This window comes from Salmo salar, chromosome 06 (genome assembly GCF_965601325.2).
Source record: "Salmo salar chromosome 06, fSalSal1, whole genome shotgun sequence".
NCBI classification, from domain to species: Eukaryota; Metazoa; Chordata; class Actinopteri; order Salmoniformes; family Salmonidae; genus Salmo; species Salmo salar.
This window is the reverse complement of record NC_138296.1, coordinates 55117922-55130030: the sequence shown is the minus strand read 5'-3', so window position 1 is coordinate 55130030 and position 12109 is coordinate 55117922. Positions and strand designations below refer to the sequence as shown.

General features: G+C 39.8%; 1 protein-coding gene across 1 annotated transcript in view; it reads left to right on the top strand.

Annotated features, from left to right (window-relative positions):
* The first annotated feature begins 379 nt into the window (after positions 1-379).
* The window catches only part of LOC106607561 (rho-associated protein kinase 2), a 61854-nt gene continuing 50124 nt past the window's right edge, over positions 380-12109 (top strand). The window contains exons 1-3 of the mRNA XM_014204611.3: positions 380-1151; positions 10920-11064; positions 11415-11553. Of these exons, the coding sequence (XP_014060086.3) occupies positions 10926-11064; positions 11415-11553 (278 nt within the window). The 5' untranslated portion in view covers positions 380-1151; positions 10920-10925. The remainder of the gene's footprint in view (positions 1152-10919; positions 11065-11414; positions 11554-12109) is intronic.

Here is a 12109-nt window from a genome sequence, read left to right as displayed (position 1 = left end):
AGTTAATGCCTAAACTTAATCAAATGTTATTCTTCACGTGCTCTGAATACAACAGGTGTAGACCTTACAGTGAAATGCTTACTTACGAGGCCCTAACCGACAGTGCAGTTTCAAATAATACGGATAAGAATAAGAGATAAAAATAACATGTAATTAAAGAGCAGCAGTAAAAAATAGCAATATATACAGGGGGGTCCCGGTACAGAGTCAATGTGCGGGGCCACCTGTTAGTTGAGGTAGTATGTACATGTAGGTAGAGTTAATTAAAGTGACTATGCATAGATGACAACAGAGAGTGGCAGTGGAGGGGAGAGGGCGGGAGGGCAATGCGAGTAGTCTGGGTAGCCATTTGACTAGATGTTCAGGAGTCTTATGGCTTGGAGGTAGAAGCTGTTTAGCCTGTTGGGGCTCAGGGGCAGTATTGAGAAATTTTGAAAAAAATATGTGCCCATTTTTAACTGCCTCCTACACCAACTCAGAAGCTAGGATATGCATATTATTAACACATTCGGATAGAAAACACTCTGAATTTTCTAAAACAGTTTGAATGGTGTCTGTAAGTATAACAAAACTCATATTGCAGGCAAAAACCTGTGAAAAATAGATTTAAAAAAAAATGTGAATTTTGTGACTGTACTATTTAGTGTCATTGTTTTATAGATACCATAGTGAGAAAGGATTCATTTCGCAACACCTACGGCTTCCACTAGATGTCAACGATCTTTATAAAGTTGTTTGAAGCGTCTATGATAAACAGAGAGCAAATTAGAATGCAAGGTAGTTGACATGTCGTCACTTCATTTTTTTGCGCCTGCGCATAAATCTGAGAAGCGTGAGTTTGTCATAATTGTTTATCTAGACATAGGATAGGTTGTGTGAAAATATTACTGATGTTTAACGTTAAAAATGGACCAAAAGATTAATGCTAAACAACGTTTGACATGTTTGAACGAACGTAAATAGATTATTTACTAGGTTTTTTTAGCTTTTCGGCGTGATTTTACACCCCCCCCCACCACGTTTTGTGGGAGCATAATGAACGCTAACTACTTGGTGTTATTTGGACATAAATTATGAACTTTGTCAAAAGAAACCACATTTGTTCCGGACCTGGGATGCCTGGCAGTGCCTTCTGATGGAGATAATCAAAGGTAAGGGGGTATTTACAATGTTATTATCGATATTAGATGATGCTAACTGTATAGCATAGCTTATTGTTCTTAGCATAGCACCCCGTTTTATTGCAAAATGTGATTTCCCAGTAAAGTTATTTTGAGATCTGGCCATTCGGTAGCAATTACGAGATGATAATATATTATTCTTTGAATGACAATATTATAATTTACCAATGTTGAGTAAAAGTAAAGATACCTTAATAGAAAATGACTCAAGTAAAAGTATCAAAAGGAAATGGAATTGCTAAAATGTAGTATCAAAAGTAAAAGTATAAATCATTTCAAATTCCTTATATTAAGCAAACCAGACTGCACCATTTTCTTGTTATTTTTATTGACGGATAGCCAGGGGCGCTCTCCAACACTCAGACATAATTTACAAATGAAGCGTTTGTGTTTAGTGAGTCCGCCAGATCAGAGGTTGTAGGGATGACCAGGGATGTTCTCTTAATAAGTGTGTGAATTGGACCCTTTTCCTGTCAAAATGTAATGAGTACATTTGGTTGTCAAGGAAAATGCATGGAGAAATATAACATTATTTTCTTTAGGAATGTAGTAAAGTAAAAGTTGGCAAAAATATAAATTGTAAAGTACATATACGTAAACAAAAACTACTTAAGTAGTGCTTTAAAGTATTTTTACTTAGGTACTTTACACCACTGTCAATACGGTATTTCTGTTTCATATACATTTGCAAATATTTCAAAAAACCTGTTTCCTCTTTGTCATTATGGGGTATTGTATGTAGATTGCTGAAGATGATTTAAAAAAAATCTATTTTAGAATAAGGCTGTAACGTAACAAAATGTGGAAAATGTCAAGGGGTCTGAATACTTTCCGAAAACACTGTACAAACAGATTAAAAACATTCAAATGTCTGCTTCTGTGTGAGTGCTTGCGTGTGTCTACCTCTCCAAGGTGACTGCCTGTCTATAATGTACGTCTGTACGTCTAGCTGTGTGCATCTGGCTTTCCTCTGTGTTTTGCTGCTTCTGTGTGCCTTGTAATTGATACATGTTTAGACAGGTCCGGAGAGTGAGTGTGTGTGTGTATGTCTGAGAGATATTCATTCTGTGTTTGTGTTTTGAGGTGTTGTGTGAAGAGAAGGGGCTTGGTGATCTGTGTGTGGTACACCACATTCATGTGTGTACATATCCTGCTGTGTGTATGTGTCTTATTATGGTGGTTTTCTGTGTTGTTATGTTGGTTGCAGGACGTTATGTTATCAAGGGTATTTGAGTTTGAGAAACAGACGCCTCACAAGTCCTCAACTGTGCTACCTGTCCAAGACCTGCTGTTTTCAACTCTTTAGAGACAGCAGGAACGGTAGAGATACTCTGAATGATTGGCTATGAAAAGCCAACTGACATTTACTCCTGAGGTGCTGACCTGTTGCACCCTCGACAACCACTGTGATTATTGTTATTTGACCCTGCTGGTCATCTATGAACATTTGAACATCTTTGCCATGTTCTGTTATAATCTCCACCCGGCACAGCCAGAAGAGGACTGGCCACCCCACATAGCCTCGTTCCTCTCTGGGTTTCTTCTTAGGTTCTGGCCTTTCTTGGGAGTTTTTCCCTAGCCACCATGCTTCTACACCTGCATTGCTTGCTGTTTGGGGTTTTAGGCTGGGTTTCTGTCGAGCACTTTGAGATATCAGCTGATGTAAGAAGGGCTTAATAAATACATTTAATTTGAACTGGCAGCTTCATTAAATAGTACCCGCAAAACACCAGTCTCAATGTCAACAGTGAAGAGGCGACTCCGGGATGCTGGCCTTGTGTCTGTGTCTGTGCCAGTGTCTGTGTTCTTTTGCCCATCTTAATATTTTCTTTCTATTGGTCGGTGTATCACACAGTGAGCACGGTTACATGAAAACAATAATGCTTTGCAAGAAGAACGATTTCCCTAATCATCCAGTTTACATGGACACATCTGAAATCAGGCTACTGATGGGACTTTGATAAATACTGAAAATCGCCAAACAAAATAAATGTTGTACCACAGTAACCATGTTATTTTTGCTAAGACTTATTTGATTCTGAGTTTGGACATAGAAGGTTTGTATGTGAAATGTAATTATAAGATGCGTACTTTACTTGCACATAATAGGAGGAGGCTTGCGATAACCGGTGTTGGCACGTGTGCAGATCAAATACACAGCTGGAATGCTGATTTAAGCTGTTTACATGTCCTAATCATTTGACAGATTACTCAGAAATCCAGGTGTTTTATTCGGCGTATGCTTACTTCAATTATGATCAACATTTTGCAATGGTCTCCGGACTTGAACCACATTGAAAACCAATACAATTGTTGTTGTTTTTTACTTTTTAGGGTATAGGGGCCAGTATTTTCGATTTCGGATGAAAAGCATGCCCAGAGTAAACTGCCTAATACTCAGGCCCAGAATCAAATATTTGCATATTATTAGTAGATTTGGATAGAAAACACTCTGAAGTTTCTAAAACTGTTTGAATGATGTCTGTGAGTATACCAGAACTCATATGGCAGGCAAAAACCTGAGAAAAATCCAATCAGGAAATGTGGAAATCTGAGAATTGTAGTTCTTCTTTTGAATCCCTATCGAAACTACAGGGTCTGTGGGGTCACGTTGTACTTCCTAAGGCTTCCATTGGCTGTCAACAGCCTTCAGAAAGTTTTTCCATCATTCTCCTGTTACTGGGCAGAGAATAGTAGCTCAGTCAATGAGTGGACTGCCTGAGGACAAAGGGCTTGGTGATGCGCGAGCCCGACAGAGTGCCCCTCCTTCTTTTTCTTCTTGAATGAATACGCTATTGTCCAGGTTGGAATATTATTGACGTTTTATGTAAAAAAATACCCTAAGGATTGATTGTAAACAACGTTTGACATGTTTCTATGACCGGTAATGGAACATTTTGACTTTTCGTCTCTGGTACAGCGCTCGCGCGTTATGCTTTTGGATAGTGATCTGAACGCACAAACAAAACGGAGGTATTTGGACATAAATATGGAGTATTTCGAACAAAACGAACATTTCTTGTGGAAGTTGGAGTCCTCGGAGTGTATTCTGACGAAGATCAGCAAAGGTAAGAGAATATTTATAATACTAATTCAGAGTTTTGTTGATGCCAGAACTTGGCGGGTAGCTGTATAGCTTGCTTCGATGGCTGAGCTATGTACTCAGAATATTGAACAATGTGCTTTCTCCATAAAGCTATTTTGAAATCTGACATAGCGGTTGCGTCAAGGAGTAGTGTATCTATAATTCTTTCAATAACTTTTGTAAATTTTATCAAGGTTTATGATGAGTATTTTGGTAAATTGATGTGTACATTCACCGGAAGTTTTGGTGGGAATACATTTTGTGAACATCACGCGCCAATGTAAAATGCTGTTTTTGATATAAATATGAACTTTATCGAACAAAACATACATGTATTGTATAACATGAAGTCCTATGAGTGCCATCTGATGAAGATCATCAAAGGTTAGTGAATATTTTAGCTGTACTTTTGGTTTTTGTGATGCATGTCCTTGCTTGAAAAATTACTGTGATTTTCTTGTGAAGTTTATGTCCTAACATAATCTAATTTTATACTTTCGCCGTAAAGCCTTTTTGAAATCGGACAATGTGGTTAGATTAACGAGAGTCTTATCTTTAAAATGGTGTAAAATAGTTGATTGTTTGAGAAAATGAAATTGTGAGATTTTTGCTGTTTTGTATTTCGCGCCATGCTATTTCACTGGCTGTTGAATAGTGTGGGAAGGTCACGTCCCACCTAGCCCAGAGAAAATGAAGAGGGCAGTCCATACGTGATACCGAAGGATATCAGGGATATGTACAAATGTTATATGGATTAATGGTCTAAGATCCCTCCCCATGTGTTCTTCAATCTAATAAAAACATTATAGAAAAAGGCTAGGCAATGTTATCCTCATAAGGGGAGGGTGCACAAAATATTTAAAAGTTATGTTTTAGTTATTTTTTTCTCTGAGCAATGGTATTAGTAGAAAATAATATAATTTCCCAATAAATGTCGCTCAGTATTTCTATTTATTTTATACAGGATACACACACACACTCCTCTCACTTACTCTTAATGTGAAGCAATCATTGTTGTGATATAAACTCAGCAAAAAAAGAAACGTCCCTTTTTCAGGACCCTGTCTTTCAAAGATAATTCGTAAAAATCCAAATAACTTCACAGATCTTCATTGTAAAGGGTTTAAACACTGTTTCCCATGCTTGTTCAATGAACCAAAAACAATTAATGAACATGCACCTGTGGAACGGTCGTTAAGACACTAACAGCTTACAGATGGTAGGCAATTAAGGTCACAGTTATGAAAACTTAGGACACTAAAGAGGCCTTTCTACTGACTCTGAAAAACACCAAAAGAAAGATGCCCAGGGTCCCTGCTCATCTGCGTGAAGGTGCCTTAGGCATGCTGCAAGGAGGCATGAGGACTGCAGATGTGGCCAGGGCAATAAATTGCAATGTCCGTACTGTGAGACGCCTAAGACAGCGCTACAGAGAGACAGGACGGACAGCCGATCGTCCTCACAGTGGCAGACCACGTTTAACAACACCTGCACAGGATCGGTACATCCGAGGTACAGGATGGCAACAGCAACTGCCGAAGTTACATCAGGAACGCACAATCCCTCCATCAGTGCTCAGACTGTTTGCAAGAGGCTGGACTGAGGGCTTGTAGGCCTGTTGTAAGGCAGGTCCTCACCAGACATCACCGGCAACAACGTCGCATATGACACAAACCACCGTCGCTGGACCAGACAGGAATGGCAAAAAGTGCACTTCACTGACGAGTCACGGTTTTGTCTCACCAGGGGTGATGGTCAGATTCGCGTTTATCGTTGAAGAAATGAGCGTTACACCGAGGCCTGTACTCTGGAGCAGGATCGATTTGAAGATGATCTGGGGCGGTGTGTCACAGCATCATCGAACTGAGCTTGTTGTCATTGCAGGCAATCTCAACGCTGTGCATTATAGGGAAGACATCCTCCTCCCTCATGTGGTACCCTTCCTGCGGGCTCATCCTGACATGACCCTCCATCATGACAATGCCACCAGCCATACTGCTCATTCTGTGCGTGATTTCCTGCAAGACAAGAATGTCAGTGTTCTGCCATGGCCAGCGAAGAGCCCGGATCTCAATCCCATTGAGCACCTCTGGGACCTGTTGGTGGAGACCTGGTCACCTTGACCATGAACTATGACATGCCGGAGAAGTGGGTCCGATTCTACACTCCCGAGGTGGTGCTGGCTCTAGATACCATTTACTCTATGGGTTTCATCCACCGTGACGTGAAACCAGACAACATACTGCTAGACCAAAATGGCCACCTCAAGCTGGCTGACTTCGGCACCTGCATGAAGATGGACTCGGTGAGTTTTGGTGTGCACCCCCTTTGGCTCCCTAGGACCAGGATTGAGAAGCACTGGGTCTAGGGAAGTGCTTCCCAATTCTGGTCCTGGGGAGCAAAACGGGTGCACATTTTTGTTTTTGCCTTAGCACTTACACACTTGACTCAACAAATCAAGTCATCATCAAACTTTATTTTGAATCAGGTGTGTTAGTGCTAGTGCAAAAACTAAAATGTACCCCTTTGGGTCCCCAGGACAAGGCTTGGGAAACACTGGTCTATGGCCTAGACTGGGCATTAAGGGTTTGCTGAGGGAGACTCCGTCCTATCCCGTAAATTGTCTTGTTATGGTCATTCTCTCTGAAATGGCAAACTCAAGCCCTATACCATAATTTTTTTCTGCTTTCGTCTCTTGAGCTAAAATTGAGCAAATGTTTTGCTATTTTCAAGGCAATGAACTGTGTCTGGCTGAAATCAGTATTTGAGAGAATTTCACTGCTCCAGTTGAACACCCTGTGGTCAGATTTGGGATGCAATGTCAATTTCCCCAGACAAATTGCATCAGATTTTGTTACTGAATCATGTCTTATAAGCACAGGTGCAGTGTGTGTGCAAAAAGCTGTTGGACAAAATGTATGGGCCAGTTTCCCAGCCACTGATTAGCCCTAGTCCTGGACTAAAAAGCATGCTCAATGGAGACTCACCAAAGGTGCTTTTTAGTTCAGGACTCGGCTTAACACTAGAACCGCTGGCCCTCGAGGGACACCCCCCCCCCCCCCCCTTTTTAAACTAATGAGCAGTCATTCTGACTGCAACATTCCAGCAGTGAAATTAATACATTTAATGTATGCTATTGCAAAAATAATACTTTGGTCAGCTTAATATTGCGTAAAGAATATTGCTTCCATCAATGTAATTGTCTGCATAATTTCCAATCCCCCATATATTTTTGGGGTAAATATACATATATATATATATATATATGCATTCATATATACAGACTTTTTTAAAGAATATACCTTTATTATTATTCCCCGCAAACTACCCCAATTGGAGTAAACTAATAAACACTTCGGCTTTTACCTTCAGTTTATACATCTTATACACATTTTACAGACACAGTCTATTTTACAATAGTTATTTTTTGCTTGTTTTTAGTCCTTCCTCTATTTCTGATGTCCATCCAGTTTGATTTCAATTTGTAACTGTGCTAAATCACAAAAGTTCTGAACCTATATACATTTTACAGACTCCGTATGTTTTACATTGTTTATCCTGTTATTAGTCCCACCCTTCAGCTCCGTTCAACCCCTCCCATCTATCTCTCAACATCATCCAATTCGGATTTCTATTTGCCATATATTTTTCAACTGTGCTGTGATTCTTCACAAAACAATTGAACCTTTCTATTCTCATAGCTTCTACAGATTGTAAATGAAAAATAAATGTTTTTGCTAAAATAATTATTATATTATTGATTGATTGACTATGGCTTTTCAAATCACCCAGTATTGCTATCTGCAGCGTTAATTCTAGGCAAATGTTGCAATTCTTCAGCCATTCCTGGACCTGTGACCAAAAACGAGCTACATATGGGCAATACCAAAATAAATGATTTAAGGACTCTGCCTCCTCACAGCAGAATCTGCAGAGCTGGGAAGATTGTATCCCCCATATATATAACATTCTATTAGTTGCAAGAATTTTGTATAGTAATTTTAATTGAAAAATTCGAAGTTTTGAATCCGGCGTTGTTTTGCGTATCAATTCATAAACCATGTGCCATGGAATGGGTACATCGAAAATCTTTTCCCAACTATTTTGCAATTTATATGGCACAGCTGTCAGTTTTTTGGTCCTTAAATGAAATTGGTATATGTTTTTATTTATCACACTGTTCTTTAACCATTTATGTTCTTTAATACAGGGCCGACATACAAATTCCTTATTTTTTTCCCCTTCTACTTGCCTCTTCCATTTTTGTGGTAATGCTGCAATTAATTGGTTGTAATTTTGGGTAGAGCAGACATTTCCATATGTCTGTGTTAGCTGCATGTGTGACATCACTCCACCAGTCCTATTTATAATATCATTCACAAAAATTATACCTTTTTTAAACATTTCTTTGAAAAATACAGTTTTTTTATCAATTACTATATTTGAATTTAACCACAATATTTGTTGTATTATTTGTTCTGTCTTTTCAGGTGGATTAAACTGAAATTGCAACCAACTTTCTAAGGCTTGTTTAAAAAATAAAGATATTTTGGAGATTATTTCCTTTTCAAACAACCGAAAGTGGGCAGGTGTAATCTGAAAAAAGGGAAAAAGGCCCTTCTTGAACATAGGATGAGACATTCGTACCAATTTACTAGAAAACCAGTTTGGATTTAAGTATAACTTTGGTATGACTGATGCCTTTAGTGAGAGGTCTAATGCTTTAATATTTAATAATATCTGCCCTCCGAATTCATATTCATTATATAAATAGGCCCTTTTAATTTTATCTGGCTTGCCGTTCCAAATAAAATTGAATATTTTTTTGTTCATATAATTTAAAAAGCAGGTCACTAGGTGTAGGCAAAACCATAAGCAAATAGGTAAACTGTGATATGATTAAAGAGTTAATCAGGGTGATTTTTTCCACAAATAGACAGGTATTTTCCTTTCCATGGTAGCAAGATCTTATCTATTTTTGCAAACTTTCTATAAAAATTTATTGGAGTGAGATCATTTCTTTCTTTTGGGATTTGTATACCGAGTATGTCCACATTTCCGTCAGACCATTTAATTGGTAAACTACATGGTAATGTAAAATGTGCATTTTTTTAGTGATCCAATACGTAATATTATCATAATTACGTATTGGTGATATTACATTATCACTTAACCTGACCTTGACCTCAGGCTATCTCTGCATGTGTGGTTCCCACCGTGAAGCATGGAGGAGGTGTGATGGTGTGGGGGTGCTTTGCTGGTGACACTGTCTGTGATTTATTTAGAATTCAAGGCACACTTAACCAGCATGGCTAACACAGCATTTTGCAGCGATACGCCATCCCATCTGGTTTACGCTTAGTCGGACTCTCATTTGTTTTTCAGCAGGGCAATGACCTAAAACATGCCTCCAGGCTGTGTAAGGGCTATTTGAACAAGGATAGTGATGGAGTGCTGCATCAGATGACCTGGCATCTACAATCACCCGACCTCATCCCAGTTGAGATGGTTTGGGATGAGTTGGGCCGCAGAATGAAGGAAAAGCAGCCAACAAGTGCTCATCATATGTGGAAACACCTTCAAGACTGTTGGAAAATCATTCCTCATGAAGCTGGTTGAGAGAATGCCAAGAATATGCAAAGTTGTCATCAAGGCAGGGTGGCTATTTTGAAGAATCCAAAATATATTTGTATTTGTTTAACACTCTTTTGGTTACTACATGATTCCATATGTGTTATTTCATAGTGTTGATGTTTTCACTATTATTCTACAATGTAGAGAATAGTAAAAATAAAGAAAACCCCTTGAATGAGTAGGTGTGTCCAAACCTTTGACTGGTACTGTATATCCATTGATTCTTGAAGAATATAACATATAAATTCCTCATGAGCTTATAACAATAGTTGATCTAAGGGCACAGGGTGAGACCCAGATGCAGACACGGGAGGCAGATGGTTCGAGTCACTGATATTTATTATAATCCAAGGAGCAGTCAAGAGAATGGTTATGGACAGGCAAAAGAACATTAACAAGGTCAGAGTCCAGGAGGTACAGAGGTCAGAGCAGGCAGTATCATCAGGCAGCACTTTTCAGAGTCAAGGCAGTCAAGGGTCAAAACCAGGAGGACTAGCAAAAGAGAGAGAAGAAAAGCATGAGCACAAAAAACCTTGCTGGTTTACTTGACAAGACGAACTGACAACAGACAAACAGCGAACACCGGAATAAATACCCAGGGACTAATTGGGGAAAAAGGGTGACACCTGGAGGTGGGTGGAGACAATCACAAAGACAGGTGAAACAGATCAGGGCGTGACAATTGTACCTCATCAGAACCCCAAATATAAGCTTGTTTGTAGAAGGTATGAATGTAAACAAACACTGTATATCCTCAAAACATGGATGGTCAGTCCAGCTATAGCTCTTTCTATGAACTTGAGAGTGGTTACATTTCTCCAGGCCCATCCCTCAACGTTCTACCTAAAGTTTCAATTAAGAATTCTAGCTCTAATCTGTGTTAGGCACACTGTCCCAATATCTTTCACTTAAGGTTACCTGCTTTAACTAGGTCTCTGTCTCTGTCTGTCTGCCTGGCTCCCCACCTGCCTGTCTGCCTCGCCGCCTGCATCTTTGTCCATCTGTCTGTCTGATTCCAGACGGGCATGGTCCACTGTGACACGGCGGTGGGGACTCCGGACTACATCTCCCCTGAGGTGCTCAAGTCTCAGGGGGGCGACGGCTACTACGGCCGCGAGTGTGACTGGTGGTCTGTGGGGGTCTTCATCTTTGAGATGCTGGTCGGTGAGTGAGTTTTTCTCTGCCCCCATTCACTGATCCTGAATCAGACAGGGGTTGAGGGTCAGAATCATGCAGACCATTTGCTTTAAAAAAAATGTAATAAGCTTAGTTTTGTCATTTGATTTGACGTTAAGATACAATATCAAACATGATTTTGTTAACCACACTTGGGTGATAAGTAACCTTTCCAGAGACCTCAAGACTTGGCTTTAGCTCAGTGGGCTAGACACAGGTTTGAACCCAGTTAGTCACACTACTAAGCTATTAGTGTGTATAGAAACCAGCTTAACCTCCCCCTGTAAAGCGTAAAATAAACCCAATCATTGTTACTTAAATTTCACCTCTCTTTTTAGGTGACACCCCATTTTATGCCGAGTCACTAGTAGGAACGTACGGGAAGATCATAGATCACAAGAATAACCTTAACTTCCCAGACGATGTGCAGATGTCCAACGATGCCAAGGACCTCATCTGTGCCTTCCTGTCTGACAGGTATATATGTGACCTCTGACCTACGAAACACAAGCCCATGACCTCTGTGACCTCTCGGCTCCTTCAAAGTGTGACCCCTCACTTTTCACACTTTCCCGTGGAGGCTATGTTACTGCCCTTTAAAGACAGAGTGCAAACAAAAGCTAGATTTTCCTGTGTTTTATATAGTGAACAAAAATATAAACGCAATATGTAAAGTGTTGGTCCCATGTTTCATGAGCTAAAATAAAAGGTCCCAGAAATGTTCTATACGCACACAAAGCTTATTTACCTCAAAACTTGTGCACAAATTTGATTACATCCCTGTTAGTGAGCATTTCTCCTTTTCCAAGATAATCCATCCACCTGAAAGATGTGGCATATCAAGAAGCTGATTAATCACCATGGCCATTACAGGTGCACCTTGTGCTGGGGACAATAAAAGGCCACTAAAATGTGCAGTTTTGTTACACAACACAATGCCACAGATATCTCTGGGTTTGAGGGAGCGTGCAATTGGCATGCTGACTGCAGGAATGTCCTCCAGAGTTGTTGCCAGAGAATTTAATGTTGATTT